A 20637-nucleotide genomic window follows, 5' to 3' on the forward strand; every position below is an offset into this window, starting at 1 on the left:
TAATCGCCACATTGAATTGCCTTGTCGAACAAAGTGAACCACCGAATCGGTGTCGACGACCCGATGCGTTTCTTGTCGTAAATAATTCTCCAGAGAACTGTGATTACCTCTCCGTTTTATCTAACAGCAATTTGTTTTATATATTAAATCTAACAGTAAGTATGTCCGGAACAAAGATTAGAGCCTGGACTGCGCCATAGTACATCGAATCGAGAAAAATAAGAGAGAGGGAGCGTGAAATCGGCCAATCTCCCTCTCTTTTTAAGATTATGATTGGTTGAATAGAAAGAGATTGCAACCAACCGTTTTCACGTCCTATCTCATTTTTGCCGACCGATTTTACACATACGGATAGTCTTATGCTCTACGTCCTTGGTCCAGAACATTGATGTTGATCGGCAAGTATTCCGACTCGTCCGAGTCTTCAAATCGATTTACTTCGCGGACAGAATCGCGAATGCAGCGAAGAGAAACCGATGCGGGTTTCCAATTCTAAAACGTGCGATCGCGCGGTACGACCTCGTGCTCGGCTTAAATCGGATTCCAGGACGTGTGAAATCGCGTCCCCGCGCCGCGATTCGAGTGAATGCAAGCAGACGAAGTCACGTAGCAGCGCCTAAGTGGTCCCGATACCGATGCTGTCGACAATGTCCATTCGATTCAGGCCCTCATCCGATGCATGCACGCACGCACGCCACATGGACTTAATGTAAACCGGTATACACTCGCTATTAAAGCCGATAATAATAATAATCTGGAGCAGAATTTATTTTATGATCCGCCTGTAACGCTGTAACGCTGATACGCGAGCGATTCTAGATTTTTTTCTCTTTCAACCCGCAATTTCGCGAATTTGTACAACGCCCATCATTAGCCCCGCCGTTCGCTTCATCATTCCAAAACGATTGTCACGAAGTGATAGATACCAGTTTACGAAACTGATGGTATCCAAGAAAAGCGACGTAAGAAATCTAGAAATCATAATTTTCACGGAAAGCCTGTGTGAACGTAGGATCTTAACATGAAGAAATAAGCCATTCCAACTTGACTAAACGATCTCGTGGTACGACTTGTTTCGATACTTTGCACCGCTTATGTTCGTTCCACGTCGTAACACCGCGACGTTGTAATGAATTAGTCGTAATGAACCTACAGTCGCGTTTCACCTGAAGAAACCCGTTTTCCTTAACGGCTACTAACAATAGCAACGCGATCGTATACCCACGTGAAAAATTAGCAACGCGAATGGCTACGCGATATCCGACGTACGTGCATCCGTGAAAGTCTCAAAACAACATCTTCGTGCCTATTTTTTGAAAAATATCCGGACGCGCGCCGCGAATAGAGAAAACCGGTTAAAAACCACCGGTGTGTGAGATAAACCCTGTCAACTTTTATAGTTATTTCAGAAAATACTAGCCCGATTCGTTGTACTTTGCATTTGAAGAGCGTTATTAAAACGACCGGAGACGTTTTTATCTTGTACGTCCGATCGTTTCGAGAATACAAAAGTATTGCCGTCGCCTTTTACTTTCGCCTCTTCGCGACGGGAATCCACACCACCGCGATTCTAATCAAATTTCCACGACAGGAATTCGCGCGCGATTGAGATGCAACGGGGAAGATAGTTCGGCAAATTTATGCTCAGGATGACATCTCGCTATTCCAGCCCGTGTCTTTTATCGTCGGTTCAACGAAAGCTACGCAATGTCGCGATTCTTGGCCGACGCGCGCCAATTTCCCTACCTACATTTCTTCGAAGCGAACCGTGCCAGACGAACAGCACTCCGGTATGCCACGATACCCACGTGCGTTTCGCGACGATCGGTCGACGTAAGCAAGTGGAGAAAAAGAATATACAATATATTCTCTCGCTGGTGTCGAAGATGGTGAGCGCGGGAGAAAGAGAGAGCGAGATGACGAGAAAGATATACTTGCGAGAGCTCTCCAGAACGGTCCAGTTCTCATGGATAGTTGGACGTGGTATGAGGTATTGCCCGACTTTGCCTGGTCTGCCAGGCTATTTCTTATTCATAAGCTCCACCAGCCGCTCTACAAGATGTTTCCAGCCTTTTCCCGTACAAGTTTTGTCGGATTATTCCACGATAAAGCAAGAAAAAGATACCTCGTCAGATAATTACCATAGAATATCTCAGACTCAGCACAATCGACAAAGAAATTCTTATGTTCTATCAAACTGGAGGTTGAGATTGAGATTGAATTGGAATTTAAATCTATTAGAAAAAAGAAAATCAATATCAGGTTAGTGAACTTTGCTTTAAATTCCAATCCAATCTCAATCTCAATTTCTCTAGTTTGACACGGGCTTTAGGATGATAAAAGAAAATTAGCACGTACTCTCTAAAACTTTTACAATGAATTGTCACTCTGAAAAGTAAAATCTTACTCTTAAAGTTTGTAAATTGAATTACTCTTTTTCAAGTTTGACTCCATTTTCATTCTTTAAAGTGAGATTCCCCTTCAAAAATTTTAAGGAAACATAAATACTTATAATTGATTGTTATATTTAAGAAAATGAACAAATCAGAAGATTCTAATTATATCAATCAGAATTCTAGTTATCTCAACTAGAATTATAATAGATTCAAAGAAAATACTGATTTATCCATTTTCAAATTTCAGTATTCCAATTAATGCAACCTTTTTCTAGTATATCTTAATTATTAACTAGAGAATCGGCTTAAGATAAACGGCGTTTCCATGATGAAAAATAAAATCATTATTCCTATTGTGTTTCATTCATCGGAACTACTCAGGTGAAACGTTTCCGACTTTTTGTATTTAGATGAGAAATTGTTTCGTTATTTTTATTCACAGATTTTGGTAAGATTTGTACGAAAAGAACTAAAACGCCTGTACAGCTTCCGCTCGGGTTAACGTTCGACTTTGTGACCCGCACTTTGAAACGGCATAAATTTCGCTCGTACATAGAATCGTCCTTCGCGGATTTTATCATCTCCTCGTATGCGTTTTAAACCAATGTTCTTCAACCTGCGCGCATATTATGGCGCACCGTGAGCTTATCCCGCGAAATGCGAGTGCTCCGCGAAATATCTCGATCACGCGTCGGCAAACGAAGATAAAATCCTCGCAACAAATTTAAAGTGAACTGGATACTACCGCTGAGAAAGTGTAATATGCAAAGGGGTTATTTCACGCGTGCATAGGACGTGTCGGAGATTTTACTGGTCGCTCTCAACAATCTCTCGGGAATGTTGCAGCGGGCGTGTTTTCATCGAGACTACTGATAAGCGATTTAATCCCAGACGCGATTCGCGTAAAAACGAAATATCCGATTAAATCTTTCTTTCCCCTCCCCTCTCTGCGTCATATTTAGTGTTATATTTAACGTGCGCAAAACTCGCTTTGATTTAAATCAGTTATGACGCGAAAGAACAATTTCTCAAGGACGTTGAATTTCTCAGAAATAGCGCAAGAAATAATTTCTCAAGGACGTTGATATATATGCCGCGATAATACGGAAGAGATAAGAAATTTAAGCCATGACAGTGGCATTGTTTTTGAGAATTTATTATACCTGCGAGACGTCGCTTTCGAAAGCGCAGGTTTCACTCTAAGTCAATTACCTGAATCGCGACGCGGCGCGGAAATTTTCGCACGCTCCCTCACATATTAGCCGTATTTCGCTAAAACACATAAACTGTTTTCCGTTGCACGGAACAGTTAGTCGGAAATATACAAATATGTGTACGCACATGTACGTGTCTCGCGTACACGCCTCGTGCGTGTATCGCGCTCGTTATATTGTTTTCTGCTTTTACCGTTTCTACCTCTATATACTGTGACTATCGCGGTTCAGGTCGTAATCTAAATATATACCCCGGGATGAAAAAGATACATTAAGATTGCGAGAGAAAAAGTGCGCACGAATCAAATTCATTTCATTCCTGGCGATAAACCGCTCGCCTGCAACATTCAAAAAGAGAACACTCTGAATCTTTTAGAGTGAATTGCCACTCCGAGGAGTGAAAACTTGCTCTTAAAGATTGAAAATTAAGTCACTCTTTTTCAAGATTGGCTCAATTTTCATTTTTTAAAGTGCATGCGTGGAAAGAACGGTTTTGCTGAAGTATTTGAAAATTTAGCTGGATACAGATCTGAAAATAATTTTATTTGGAGCGTTAAGATAATTATGTAGGTTGCTAGAATGTTAAAATTTTTTGCAGCATCCCAAGAACAGAATGTCAAAATAATATTACAAATTGACTAAATTATGACCAAAAAAATGACATAAATTTATCAATTCGTCAAATTGATTATTCATTTTTTATGTTGACTTTCTTGTTTTCCTTGGTATTATCATCAACGTTTAGCGTCCTACATAATTAATTTGATCCAGTAGTTATTTTTGGATTTAGCTCGAAAGTGTTAAAATACTTTAACAAAATTAATCTTTCCACGTGAGATTCTATCCCAAAAAATTAAGAGAATACCAAAGTCACGATGCAACGATGACTAATCATCGGTACTCCCGATTACGGAAATGACTCTCGGTGCAGAGATATACACGCGCGAACGGGATAGATTTTCCCTCGCGTAATGTGATGCGATATTACGATCTCTCTTGAAACATTGTCCACTTGTTTGGCGAGGAGTGCCGAGTTACTCGCGCACAATTCGCGGGCCGAGGAGAGCACCCCGGCCAAGTATCGGCTTTCCATCCAAGAAGGTAAATGCTGTATATATACGTTTGTGCTGCACGGCGTATCGCGTATCGTCGCTGAAATTCTGCAGTTTTGCACGAGGCACGATGCGCCTCGATAACGAAGGATGCCTTTCCCTTTCGCGGCCAGAATGCCACGTTCTTTGCTCTCCTCTCGACTCTTCTCAAACTGCACGAAGATCGCGCGGGGTCTCTTCTTCGGGCGCTGTGTAATTTTCCACTCGTTTCCCGTAGCGGGTCATTATATGCGGCCGATTGTCCGGATTCTCCGACGACTCCGACGAATCCTCTCTCTCGTGTCTTCATTTCGAGAGGCGCGCATATCCACGGGATTAACTCTTTCGGCGTTTACGAGCGTCCTCTTCACATTTGTTTCACGTTTTATTGTCCACGTTGTTACCTTAAACGTTTCCAAGTTGCGCGTCAATCAGCACGCGCTGTCACTTCGTTCGAATGATCATTATCATGGTAAAAAGGAGAGCCAAATGACGCGCGTATATCACGTTACCCTCTTCGAATGTGTGCCACCGAGGAGAGAATCGTTGCAGCTGCGCATATGTCACATTAACCGAGTACGCTCTGTGAACGCGGGAGGGTGGCTTTGCATTTATTATCCGTACACAATTTAGGGTGAAAGAGAGAGAGAAAGAGAAATGAACTCTCCTCCCGCGATTCGCCTCTCTCCCGAGAACGAGACCGCGGCAATAAACGTTAAAATTTGATACTCATCGCCAAACATCGCACATGTGTCACGTAATAACGTAACACTCCGCATTCACTCTCATATATGTGATTAATACGAGCCAACGCGTTAAACCGCTTCGTATAATTGCCAATCTATGTCTACGCTAATATGTTTACGTTGCATTATCCAGAATTGGGCTCGCGGTCTGTACGCAAATTATTCTCCATGCCGATGAATGTGATTTGCGGTTTCATAGCCTGTTCTTACTTTGCGTAAGAATCGAGGAAATGTAGTAGGCAGCGTCTATAAGTACGTCGTGGACGCACTTCCCGTGCGTTGGTTGCAGGTGCGTTTAAAAGCGAGCGCCTTGACCTAGACAATCGCCTGGAATGGCGTAAGATGCTTATTAACAGCGACTTAGACGATACTGCCACGCGTCTTTCTTTCTCTCTCTCTCTCTCTCTCTCTCTCTTTCTCTCTATCTCACGTGGGCGTACGCGAGGGAGGTCGCGGATTAATTTATTAGCCGATGCAATTATCCGTTACTCAATGCCGCAGCCAGCCCGTTCATTCGCGACGTGCCGCGGTTGTCTCTCGACATTTCGTATCTCGTGATGTTGATTTAAGTCGGCGAATTATCTCGTCGAAAGGTTGAGGCTTCCCCTCTCTTTCTCCCTTTCTCGCTACCGGTCTTAAATTTCTCGCGCAATTACGATCGCATTAAACACCACTCGGCTTCGCTCTCGCATCTATATTAATCACACCCGACTACGTAAACGGTGCGCTGTTTATATTACTGCGTAATATAAACTAATCGCGGTAAACGCCGATAAAGCGAGGTAACTACGAGTTTCATCATTAGAAGTATGAATATGTGTTCATTCATAATCATACGCGCTCATATTTATCGATATTATAGACTCATGTTTAACTAATCCTCATCAAACATTCAGCTAAAATTACGTGTAATTAGTTTACCGTTTGAACAATCACTAGTGAATATGTGTACGTAATTACTTAATTATTCAGATAGTTAGAAGCATCTGCGTTCTAAGAGACGTAAAGTAAACTTCCAGCTATTCTGCGACAGGTGCTAGTTCAGGAGTCTGACACCTTCTTTCAGAATCACGCAATAAGATATTGCTTGTCCAGGAAGTCGCGACGCATCTCTGGCAAATTGTTGCGCAAGTTATTGAACGAATTGAATAGGAACGCGGTACGTTAAACTAACCGAAGGAACTGTGGGGAAAATATCCGTAATGTCTCAAGAACGACAGGAAGGAGCGAAGTAATAGCGAAGTATGTCGTGTCTCGACCCCACCATCATCGAGGTAATCGTCGATCTACACGAGGAGGCGGCCACCAGGATCCAGCTGACACTCGACAGGAAGTTGCCACTCGAAAATACCGTGGCACACATTGATGGGCCCCTACAAACGTTTACACTACGGTGGTAGATGGATAGACAGATAGCTCCGTTGCTCGACTCTGTTATTTTACTCTCCTGTACACGTTTGCACATGTGGAACGTACGAAGGAATCATAGGACCGTGGGATCTCGTCGTTTGAAATTCTTATAATTGCTCCTTTTCAATTCAAGAGAGACGACTAATGGCCCTTTAAGATCCTTATAATGTTAATTAATGTCAGGTGCGCACATTATAAGCAATTTTCTTCATATTTTTACCATCAAACTCGCAGTTTTAGCGCGAGAAACATAATGTGTTAAATCTATGACAAAAATAAAGTAACAATTCAATAATATGAATATAATCCTCTGTTGATAATCGTATTTTAATATTATTCTACAATTTGGATCTTTCTTTTTCAGCCCAAGTTTTTTTATTGTTAAAAATATGAAAAATTGATCTATTTTCTAATATACATCTCTACATTACTTAAATAGATATAAGATATTTTAGGAGGCTCTTCGCATTCTTTTAATTCGGAGAAATTTAAGAGTAAAATTCCACTTGTACTAAAAAAAAGCCGATAGATTACGGACGAAGGATTAAAACTCTGAAAATAACGATAATAATAAATAACAATGAAATAGAACGTAACAATTATAATTTCTGATGGGAGGGATACTAGAGTATTATTACAAGGGTGCGATATCTGAAGAGGGATATCGTTAATCCCTTGCCCTTGACTCGCAATATTCGTCAGGTATCGATATACTGATTATACGTTTAGGCAACAACGTGCTCGCGTACAAATCTCTCGCCTCTAATCAAATGGTGAAAAGAATTTTTTCCTAACACGGGAGAGGTAATCATACTCCGAAGCTTATTCTGATCGAGCGAATAGCAAAATCGTGACAGGGGAGGCGTGAGAGGCTGACCGACCTTACGATTACAGAGACGTGTTTAGAGCGCGCCGTGGCCTTAAGGTATCGACATCGTGTTCACGGTTCGCATTTAGCGCTAAATGCGACTCCTCTGTGTCGGATTCTCTTGGCTTAACTTTGCCCGACACAAAGATTCGATTAAAGCGAATATGGGATGTAAGCACGCCATCGTCATTGTTTGCTGAATAGCTGAGTGAAAGATTTCTGACGTGGTGCTTGCTGCGATTCGAGATGGAGACAGACGATTCATGAAGGGAAAAAGAGTCAAATCAAAAGTAATCTATAAGCACCACTCATGGAAATGTCAATCGAACTGGGTAGACTAAGGGAGACCAGCCTTGGAATCCTGTTGTCAGGACTGTAACAAGGCGCCTTGCACCCTTTAACGAGTTCCAATCGACGTGCCATGTGTATATTTGTGTGAATCGAGCAAGATATTTTCTTCGAGTAGAGATATGAACTTTAAAGTCGACAAACAAAGTAAATATCAGAGCCATGCATAAGAGATGCTTCTTAGAATTGAATGAATTATTTACGTATTAATCATTTAATTGATAAATTACACTGAAAAAAAATGATGTTATCTCAACAGAATTATTTTAATTAAAAATAATCTTGCTAATTTAATGACAGTATTAATGAATTAAATTGCATTTAATATATCTTGTACAAATAAAATTTTATCAACAAAAGCATGACGTATTTATTTCATTAATGATATTATTAAATCAACAAAATTATTTTCAATTGAAATATTGCTGTTGATATATTATTTTTTTCAGTGTATATTTTCTTTAATTTTAATCTGTTCACGCGCAATCAATGAACATTTATATCTATATTTCATTCTTATAACAGAAAAATTATGTGGCGTTCTCAGAATCATATGTGCCACGATTTCTCTCCCAAATCAATTTCGCATGGTTTCCCGATAATTGAAACTTAACGGATCGTTTAAAGTGATATTTCTCGCGGGCTCGTGCATTTGCAAGCAGCATGGCACAATCATGATTTCCGACGATGTTTCGGATTGCCATTGACGTTCGTCGTAATAAAATGCGGCTGCATATTCTTTAGTTTACGCCGCACAAACGCAAACGTCTTAACAACGTTCAACAATCCATTAATACGTACATTGCAGTGCATTAATTCGCTGGATCATAGTAGCGGCTCGACTTATCGACGTTTATTTTTTACTCAGATACTACTCAACTTTACAGAAAAACTGCAAGAGACAAAAATCATTTATTTTCTTCTCATAGAACTCTAAGAATTTTTTCAGAATTTTTTACAACATTTTAGTACTGCATTTTCTTATTTTCGATAAGTCGGGCCGCTATTATGATCCAGCGAATTAATACACTGTACCTATAATGAATGAAGCACGGCACTTAGTCTCGTACGAAAAGGTTGAATCACAATCGCCACGATCGGTTCGACACGTACAAGCTAGCATTCCGCGTTACCGCACGCGTTACCATCGTTTGTGTGTTACGTCAGTGTGCGCCCGCACCTATTTATAGTACAGACACAAAGTATAGAAATAACTGGATGTCGATACGGCGACTATTAATTATCCGATTCCATATGCGTTCCGGCACGTCCTGGAGGATCCTCGTCGTTACGCGAGTCCGAGTCTGAACTCCTTATCTTCTTAATACGTTGACTTTGTCCGCATTAGCATTCGCGGCTTGCAACCAACTATATGTGCAATAAGTGCCTGAAAGAGGTAATAACGTACCCGTCGTTTTTTCTGCTATTAGACTCTGCCATTAGACCTTTACCGCAAACATCATGGATCTCATTCACTTGACAGGAATATCTTCTGATTGAAACGTATGATAATAATGAGAATATTAATTGCATTTAATATATCTTGTACAATCAGGTATGTCTAATTAATAATAAATAGTTGCTCACACACACATATTGCTGCTCGGTCAATTATTACTCGGCGAAGTAGAAGTGGTCGATGCACCGTACATGTACAAGTTTCATGACTGCGCCGAGATAAATAGCGAAATGAGAATTATGCGTGGAAAACGCGTCGCTTATCGAAGCCACGCGTCTCCAATGGGGTACCACGGCTTAATCGATCGCCCTGGAATGCCGCTACTGTCGCACACCGAAGGAGGCCGATTTATTACCTCGCGTAAGCGCACTGTAGACTGTATGGATTTCAGTTAGGGCGTGGAGGAGACGAGAGGGAAGGTCTGGCATTCCAGACAGGCTCGCGCGCGCACACCTCGTCGTCCCTTTCGCTGCGCCCATCGACGCGACGACGAGGATGCAGGATTCTGGCGTGTGCGACTCGCGTACCAATCGGGTCATTTCTATGTGGAGCGCGTTGTGTCATTTTCTTTTCTTTTTTTTTTTTTCATAAAGCATCCCGGATCTTCTTGGATCGAGTTGCTGCAGGGAAAGCTTTGCGATTCGAAATAGTTGTACAATTTTAAGTCACGTTCTTTTCACATTTATTTCATTTACGATAAAATCATAAATATGTGATATTGGAAAGTAAATAGATTTAGCAAGCTTCGAATGAAAAATGCAAAATCTCGAGCCATTTACATTTGCATGCTTTTTTCTGTCTAGATAAACTCGCAAACCAGCTGCATAATCGTACACTGGAAAAAAAGTTTCATTGGAATTAATTGGAATTCTGATTGATATATAATCAAATTAATGTAATTTAGATTAATGCAATCTTCTGTTTCGCCTATTTTCAATCAGAAATTTTTCTCAGTGTACGGATAAAGAATATTATCCAGTCGAATTTTATTTGCTTCCTTATGATAGAAATGCGATTAGAACATTTTTATTTATACATATATATGTAGTTATACAGTTGTTGCAAGTTTGTCTAGACAAACTTATGAATCAGCACGTGCGAAATACCACGACTGATTAAAACGACAAAGACAAAAGCTCCTTGCTAATGAGTCACCGCTACACGCATTTCACGCGTACTGACCGTCAGCACGTTTTGCAGTAAAGTCGACGGTAACTAGAAAATTATGCGAAAACTGCCGCTAATATTTCCGGAGCCACTCGTCGTCTTATCGAGAAAGATGGAATGCGGGAAAGTAAAGAGGTCGGATATAAGCCGGACGGCTCGACCGTCCGCGAAGTGGACAGACCAATTATGTGGCGGCGCAAAATCCGCATTATTGCACGCGCATATAAGACGCGCATTATGCGCGGTGGTGTACCTGACCTCCACATAAGCAAATAGCGGAATGTTAGCCAAGCTCGTTTGCCACACGGAGGTATCCGCGCGCAAACCGGAAAGCTCGGCGCAGCATCGCGACACACAGGTGGCCGTTTAACGTAAAAACACTTTATAATCTTCGCTCGCTGTGATTTACGACAATTAATCGCATTTGCCGCAATTAATTCAAATTACGAAAAGTCGCAAATTAATATATCCCGCTGATTTATTAATACGCTGATTCATCTCGAACTTAATATCTCTAACTTGTCACGTGGAATTATATAAACATAAAATACTATAAAGTCAAATATTTATTGTTATCTTATTATATAAATATTTACTTTTATTTCTTATATGAGCACAGAAAAAAAAATCAATTTACTTTAACATAAAAAATTGACTGTCTATATACGACTATTACGACTATAGATTTGCTGAATCAGTGAAGTTTTCAGCTGTGTTTTTTTTTCTGTGAGTATAAATATGTATATATCAATTACATGTTACTGTTGCTGTTATATTCTTCGCACATACGAAGCGGATAAAGAAGAAAAATCCTAAAGCGACCGCTTTTCGATCTGTGATGCAACTTTTCGATGTTTACGCAGGCAGCTTTCCCACACGGGGATAAAGTCACGTAACGCGTTCTTTATCGAATCGCTTCGAATAATTTTCTTTCGTTTTTGCGAGAGCGTTTTCACGGCGCATCGTAATAACGAGTCAAGTTTCTACGCCGTTGCGCGGATACGCGCGTGCATTAGCATAAGCCCGGTATGCGAGATAGCTGAGCGTAGGCGTGTATATAGATACGAGCGCGCGGAACATAAAAGGGAGCAATAAGATCGGAAAGAAACGGCGGAAAAAGACCGGGGACACCGACCGAAAAGACGTAAAGGCCGGGAACTCGAGAGAAAAAGCGCGACGCGACGTAAGGAAACGGGAGTGCATACGGGGGCGCATGGATTACCCGATAAGATATGTGCGAAGCTATTTCTGTGTAGAACTTACGTTGACGACAGGCACGGATTACGGAAGATAAGCGGATAAGGACTGTAACGCGTACGTAAAGGTCGGACACCTTCTGCGCGATTCGATCGCTTTATTTACAAGGGGTCGGTTTGTACTTTCAGCTATACCTAAGACTGAAACGTCGATATGTGAAACTTATAATATATAATTTACAATATAAATATATGCTTGTATTTATCTATAGATATTAAAAATTGATTAGATTATGTCCTGAGCATTGGGGAATGTTAAAATCATGTGGCTACGTGGAGTATTATTAACAAATGTTTCAATAATACATTGCAAAACGATTATAAATAGAATCCTCGTTACTCGAACTTATCTGGATCAAAATAAAATGTATATCAATATCCAGTCACGGCAGTTTATTATCAGCATAGGCGTTGAGTAAAGGTGAAAAACAAAAAATATAGTATAGAAAGAAACGTTCGAGATTGCAATCGTGCATTATTTTCGTGTATTGCATTGGCATTGGAATTCAAATACACCAGGGTCACGCAGGATTATCCTCTCGCTCGTAAGAACTCGTTCTTATTAAAATATCGACGCTTTCACTTTCACTTTCACAGATTGCTTTATCTTTAATTGAGCTCTCCTCGATTATCTCAGTTTGAATAAAACTGATTTAATCCGATTGTACGGTGAACGCGGTCGTGGCCGTCAGGTTGAATCGACCCTACGGCGATGCGGGAGTTAATTCGATGGTACGTACCGAGGCAGGTGATCGAGTGGTCCGCGGGTGGTCGTAGAACATTTCGCGCCCATGCCGCCCTCAAAACCTCGAGGGCGCAGGGCGGTCCGCTAACCATCAGCACACCCGGCGACACGTGACCCTTGTACCTCAGCTGCCGGGTTGCATCCACCAGGGCTGCGTTCCACCAGCATTTGGAATTCGCTTCCAAGAAACTCTGCAACATACAGCACGAAATAATCTTTTATCGCACTTCGTAGCGAGCAAAATTTTGATATGCTAAAATGATGAGCCAAATTATGCTCAAAGTTGCGCAATGAATAATTATTTTTCAATTTTCTGAAATTTTTCAATTTTTAAATGTCAATTGATTTAACGATACTCTTCTACTGTTTGTTTTTAAATATTTCTTACAAATTCTCTCCATGTTTGTGAATGAAAAAGGTATTACGGTAGAAAGATATTCTTTATGGAATTCACACGACTGTATGATGACTATCGTACGCACATTCATCGTATTTTGCATTACTAATAAAAAAAGCCGTTACGCGTCACGCGATGGAAGCCAGCGAGTTATCTTCAGAAATATATGGCTCGGTCGCTAAGTGTTTATCTCTCCGCGGAGCCGTATGGCGTTTCACCCTCGTCGTAACTCGGGTGAAACATGGTTCTACCCCTATGGATATTTCCTAGAACCCCCGCGTAGTTCCGTGTCACAGAATGAGCCGTGATAGGGTCGAGAGCCCCGGACAATGCTCATAAACGAACGGCTCCGCAGGATTTTTCTCTAGCCCTGTCTTCTTTTCCCTCTCCATTCGGCTAAACCATGAAATTAGTGCGGAGTGCTGGAATCGATCGGCGCCAACCTAGGGTGATTTATAACAGCTCTCGTTCGAATGAACCGCGATCGGTCCCCGCAATTGTGAAACAGTTTCATGTAGCTTTTTCCTATTGTATGAGCAATATACACGAAAAGAGATTAATCCGCTGTATCGCGAAAATAACGTCAACTTCTATTCAACTTTACTCTAGAAATCTGTGGATATCATTGATTATTATCAGTCCCAAATCTGTCATTGGATAATCAGTGAAATTCAATTGAAAAAGAAAGGAAATTAGAGCATTACATAATTAGAACACCGATATTTATACATCAGTTATATCATCAGCTATACACATTGAATTTATAAACTAAAGCAAGATTAGATTAGGGATTTCACGTTTTATTATTTTTTTAGTTGAATTTCACTGTGAATTCACTGATTACCAGTGACATACTTGGAACTTATAATCAGTGTTTATCCACTGATTCAGATTTAAAAAAAATTATGCTCATTCAATTTCATCGATCGGTAAAATAATTATTTTCGAGATATATATTTAGAGTATATCTTATTGTTATATGTAGTAAATATCTCTGGCTAAATGGCGCGATTTACTAGATTGTACCAGTGTAGGTAGAACAATATAAGATAATATCGGAGTGTACGCGAATGCGATCGTTAGAATTTCACAGTGGCGTCGATTTGAACCACTTTGCGAATCGCTCGAACGGAAAAGCAACGTCAGACGGGACATCGCAGAGACAAGGAGTCCAATTTAATTCCATGTAAAGAATACAATGCGCGCCGCGTGCATAAGACGATTTTGCATCTAACGGCAACGTAGGATCTCCGGACTTTCACCATCTGGAAGTCACCGTATAGCGGAGCGTACAGCGACGGCGTAGTTACCCACTACTAAATGACGGAACCTTCGTGTAGCCGCTGCAAATTACACATCCGTGATCGATCTGATCCACCGCTAGAACGGCCAGCTCGTTTTGTGCCTGTGCAACGGAGCACGGCGCAAACATCCACCCTTGCCAAGGCTGCGTTCCGTATTTCGTCACTGATGTACGTTCCGTCGTTCACGGATCACCGTTCTTTCACATACATATATAAGTCGAAACCTTCCACGAAATTTTTACGATCGCAATAACGTCAATCCTGTCGGTTGACATGACGTTTTTTTTTTTTTTTAATTCGATATTTCATAACATCTGTAGCGCTCAGTGATTTTCACATTTAATCGCAAGATATTCCCGTCTCGAGGGGACACGCCTCTGAATCACTTCGTCGCGTAATGACGTTACTTAACGTCACGAAACGAAGCGCACTTTCGATCGCAATCGGATTCTTTTATCCCCGAGGTATTATTACAATCTCTCGGAGCGGAGGACAAGCTGCAGCGTCAACTTTCGTAATCGCGGCACGATTACGACATCGGCGTGGATTTTCGACACTCCGGTGAGGATGATATTGTAATAAAGGCGCAGTGCTCGCGTGTATGGGCCGGTTTATTAAATTGCCTGCGAGGCGCAGACGGCGATTTTCAGCAGGTGAAACTTTTTGGTTACGTCAAAGCCGTGCTTCCTCGAGACTCGGTGTACGGCAGCTCTGAGCTCTCCACGTGGGAGCTGCCTCTCGGTGTGTCGGATCAACCGAGCGGACACGATCGATTTCACGAGATCGTGCCTTCCACCGATCTCTTTCTCCTAACGCGCGATCGGGACACCTTCTACAATCGAATTACTCTTAACGCGCTTCGTTTTTTCCACCCGGTTGAACACGATAAACGGAGAAAAGCGGCACTTTCGCAATTTTAAGGAAATTTCGTTCGTCTCTTAGCCGTCCCTTTCGTAATCTTGACTTAGGCTTTACGAAAACATCCTGAAACGCTTAATCATGCACTAACTGCATCGATAATCAAATCTATCCAATTTGCTCTGTTATTTATGGCTTACGCCATATGCGATGAATAAAAAGTAATTTTTATAAACGCTTATATATGTATATCGTGTATGTACACATACACATACATTTAAATATTTATTTTTATATTAATTCTGATATATATTAATTTTTAACGCGCGATACAAGTCTCTAAAAGACTGGCAAGAAAGTTGCACAGGCACGTAAAAATATCGCGTTGCATCGCAGAATGTACCCGGAGTGGGCAACAGGATATGCTGATAAAGTAGACACTCTTATTGTTCATGGGAGGATCTAACCGTGAGAGTGCGACAGTTCTGAGTTAACCATAATTAGCGCTAAACCAGCTACCATGTCTCCTGTATCCAGCCCAGCTGCACGCCAACTAACTGTGCGAAAAAGAGTGCTTTTGAGAGGGAATCGCTAAAAGCAAATTAACGTTACTGTATTGCAACGTACGTTACGCGAAGTAACACAATTCCCGTCACCGGGAACGTTTTATGTATTCTCACTTAATCTGCAGAAAATAACAACGAGCATTGTAAACGGACGCCTGTTAGGTCGGAGTTATATAAAATAGGAAGCCAGGAAATATAAACGATTCCGTATTGAATGAATCGAGTGCCATCCCTCGAGATTTCTATGATTATCTTGTATTTATTCTCGAGATCTTGTATACATTCTGTCCCCCCTAACTGTCCCAAAAGATTATAAGCTGCAGATATCGAGGGGAGTAGCGAAATGTAGAATGACTGCAGGGAATGAGGGTGAAGCATTTGGGAAACATAGGATAACGATGGAGAAGAGATAAGATGAAATTGGAAATCAGATTGGAAATTGTGATTTTCTTTACACATTTTTTTACAAAAACTGCACGGAGAAACGATTTTGTTGAATTACCTCTAAAAACTAGATGCAGATTTAAAAATAATTCTCTTGAACGATTAAAATAATTATGCAGAAAACTTAAACATAATCAACAATAATGCAAAAAATTTATATGTTCTTACAACCAGCTTTGTGAGCATCTTACATAATTATTTTAGTAATCTAACAAATTTATTTTAAAATCTATTTCTATCTAAATGTTTAAATACTTCAGCAAAGCCTTTTTTTCCTATGGAAACTTGACACACGATAGTTTTCTTTTTATATAATTGCACTATTTGACGTTATTTGATACCGAGATTGAAAGAAAATAAACATACGTTCATGTTTTGTGAGCGCGCGAGATGAAAAAAACAAATCGCGGAGAAATACAAAAGTATAGAACGAACCTATTGTTGTTCGGTGGCGCAGTGCTTGGCGCACGTAATATACGTATTGCGATTTCCGTGCCGGCAATGAACTTGCGGCAATACGGTCTATAGGGTGTTGTACGGTCGTTGGCTGCCCGTTAATTATTATGCAATATACTCGCTGTGCTCTCTCCCACCGCGCCTATATGGTTATCCTTTTAAAGCCCTAACTTGAGACGCCGCGCACGAACGTGAGCGGTTAACGGAGTCGAACGAAATATACCTGAAACTTATTGCCAATGCGCCATTCGCATTGCGGCATTATTACATTGCGACGGGCTTATCGATCTATCAAAACTCTACTAGTATTACCACAATTATATTATATTATATATATATAAAATCCTTTAATATTTATTCATCAAAGCTACTCTATATGTATCATATTTTATTTATTATTGTAAAGAAATTAATGTGTATTACATGACAGAAAAAAGATGAGTGCAAAATTTTTTTGCAAGACTTGCAAGACTTACAATACTTATATTATTGACGAAGAAACATAATATACGAAACGTTTAGCTGCTGAAGGTCGTTTCGTCATTGCGAAATTGATCTATTTATCAGCCATTACCGGATGACAGGCATCAAGGCGTTCGCCCGTGCCCGTCGTCTCGAATTTTAATCAGCAACCCCTTATAGTCCCGCGTGAGTACACGGGCTGCAAGCATAAATCACGATAACATAATTTATATGCTAATATCGCGAGTGCAGCGTGCGAATAGTATTATACGTTGAGAAACGCAAAGATCTCTCTTTCTCTCTCTCTCTCTCTCTCTCCCTCTCTTTCTAACGGGGTATACATCCAGATATTGACACATAGGCGTCGATCACATATTCTTATTTATCATATCAATAGAGAATCAATACAGATTGTCACCGACAAAATCGATACTTCCCAAAAAAATTTGTTTCTTCTAATCGAATTGAAATATAAACTACGTCTCATAAAGTTATAAGTATTATAAATGAAAAAAATTTAATGACACTTGGCTAAATTTCTTCTTGTGTTACGCCTTCTTGTTAGAAGATATTATATTTCTTCTCATATTACAACATACAATAATAATAATTGCAATTGTTATTACCATTCTAATATATTATATTATAGTTGAGAATTAACTATTATGTTTTGTTATATCTCGCACATGACAAAACTTAAAATTTATGTAAGAGTAAATTGTTCAAGATTAATAAGGTTAATTAAATGTTAAATATAAAAATAATATTGGTATCTATTAATAAGCAGAAAATAAGCTCTGACGTTAATCTAGGATTCACGAATGAAAACGCAACAAAGAGGCACCGACGGCACCCCCTTACTCGTACATTTTTTTTCAATTAAATCGGCAAACAAATAGACAATCGCGCGCGAATTGCTTCGAGGCGAATGGGTATCCCGCGGATAAACGAGTTCTCGAGGTGTAGGAGATAAAAGTCGAACTGGCTCGCGATATATGTTGCGTGGTGCTGATTTACGAAGTCGGCAATGGACGAGGACGACGACAACAGCTACGATTCCGCTTTCAACGGGGCGCGATGTCGGCCAGGAAAAAACGTCGATGAACGGAAGAACCGGAGAGCGAGGTGGCTGAACCTTGGCCGAACCCTCGGTCCAACACCGAGTCCGACCCGCTCGAACGATACGCGCTTGATTTTATTGTTCTGTTCGTAAGTGCCGCGCACTAGTTACGTTCCGGGTGCCGTTTCTCGGTTCAAAGTCGATTGCCTATTACGCTCCGACGATATTCGCAATAGGTCATAACCAAGTATAGCTCTGTTTAAGTCTTCTTTTTACTAAAACGAATTTATATCTAAAACGATACAATATGAGACTGTAGTTTAAAAAATGACTGATTTTTTTTAATACAATGCTTTCATTAAAATTACTGCAATAAATTCAAGTAAAAAATTACATCGCAATCAAAGACATCAATTTTATCACGATATTCGAGAGCTCTTATATTCTGACAGTGGATTAATCGTAGAGATTTTTGTGATCGAATGTCAATTTACAAACAAGATGTGGTATAAACGAGTGATTGTAACCAACATCGTGGTTATAAGTAGCTCGATAATAAACTATCGTGCTTTTTGTTGTCGCGGCGTGGTGACGGTGCTCGTGGCGGAAATCGCTATGCGGATGGAAAGTGTCCGCCAGATCGTTGGCTGCGTCGACCATCCCCGAGGCAATGCGCGATCGGTGTATCGTAATAACAGTGATTTAAAAACGTCACAACGAGCGGCGACGGCCGGCAATGCATTCGAGAGCCGTCGAGGAAGCGTAAAGTACCTTTTCTCGAATGCAGACTGTGCACCTGAAAGGCCTCGATAAATCTTGTAAACAACTTTGCGGATCAAAAGCCGTATCGAACAATGCCCTATTATTTAGTAACCCGAGATTACTATGGTAATAGATCCGTATTGCCGTTCGTTCGTCATTGTCGCTTTTCTACCATAAGAAGATGTAAATTAAAAATCTTTGGTCATCAAATAAAATATGTGCATACAATCCGATCACGCTGTCGCATAATTAATTAATTTATATATATATCTATATATATATCTATTAGTCATATAAATATACAATATTATTACTCCCAATATAATAATTAATATAAATAATATAATATGATGATAAAAATTAATTAGATTATTGTAAAAAAATCATATATTTAAATTATTTCATTTTATGCATTTTGTTTTATGCATTAATTGCTACCGTTACTGTTAATTATATGTGATAGGAAATTGGCATAGAATCTCGTATATAATGTTCTTCTTTGGATAAAATTAATTGATGAAACATAATGTTCTGAGCAATGATCGTATTGCACTGCGCACAGCGATTCTTTTGACGATCGTTCCGTTGAAAAGCGATCGTATCTTCGTCAATCGATTATTATCCGCAGACATCGATGAAACGGTCAATATATAGCGCGAAACCACGCGGAACCATAATATCGATGAAACATACATAGAACGGTTTCTTCAGTAACGTCTAATTACTTTAACAATTATAGAACGTTGATCTAATTCACTGTGTGACCTCGAGATTATATCTTCTCTCATACGAACAACGCTCAACACGATTTCTTGATTTTACATTCGAGATATTCCAACTTCCATAAGCATTACTTCACATTCAATTTATTCCACACGGTTTCTTTTTAACAAAAATATTGAAACTCATTTAATTTTCAATCAACTTAAGAAAATTTTTCCATCTTAAATTTAGCTACAAAGCATTAAAAATTCTTAGTTTCGAATACTTCAAAAATAGGTCATTCCTGAGAGTATAAAAATTGCTATTCCAGCATATTCAACGGTTCAATACCTTTACTGTCATCGTTATCGACGTTTCCTTATTATTAACTCTGGAAGCAAGAGCCTCGCTCGTTGATTTTTCTGCAAGGGTGCTTCTCCGCCGAGCACGCACTCGGTGAAAAGTGAGAGCACTTCGTTATTGCGGAGAGTCACGTCCTAACTTTATTTTATCACGAATAATCTTCATTTTTATTCCCAAAAACGTGATAAAGATGTGATAATGTATTGATTTTTCAAACTATGTCTTGCAAACAATTTGTAACAACTATTATATATTCATTATTAATTCAATTAATTTATTATTTATTATTAATTATTAATTTTCTATTCTTATATTTCATAATGAGAGTAAAAATAAAAAATTCATAACATCGCTTATTACTGGTGCACTTTCCTCTCGTCATTGGCTTACGTCGGCACGAGCATTAATGTGATTTTCTCGACCAGACAGTAGACCGCTGTTGAATATTCAGCGGTTACATGTTACGCATTGGTGGCGATAAATTCGAGACAAGCTACATTACGACGCGCACGGCGCCGCCGTCATCGTTCAGCGACGCATCTCTCGTTTCGCCGCCGTTTATT

At 40.0% G+C, this 20637-nt stretch overlaps 1 protein-coding gene and 1 long non-coding RNA gene across 3 annotated transcripts in view; one reads left to right on the top strand and one right to left on the bottom strand.

The window, feature by feature from the left end:
* The window catches only part of LOC105153360 (uncharacterized), an 85639-nt gene that overhangs the window by 20021 nt on the left and 44981 nt on the right, over positions 1–20637 (top strand). The window lies entirely within an intron of this gene.
* The window catches only part of knockout (Stork-head domain-containing protein knockout), an 80380-nt gene that overhangs the window by 19084 nt on the left and 40659 nt on the right, over positions 1–20637 (bottom strand). For both annotated transcript variants that reach the window (XM_011068135.2, XM_011068134.2), the window contains exon 3: positions 12696–12891. In XM_011068135.2, coding sequence (XP_011066437.1) covers positions 12696–12891 — 196 coding nt within the window. The remainder of the gene's footprint in view (positions 1–12695; positions 12892–20637) is intronic.

The sequence above is a fragment of the Acromyrmex echinatior genome, chromosome 9 (assembly GCF_024713525.1).
Source record: "Acromyrmex echinatior isolate Ae372 chromosome 9, ASM2471352v2, whole genome shotgun sequence".
In the NCBI taxonomy this organism is placed as follows: domain Eukaryota; kingdom Metazoa; phylum Arthropoda; class Insecta; order Hymenoptera; family Formicidae; genus Acromyrmex; species Acromyrmex echinatior.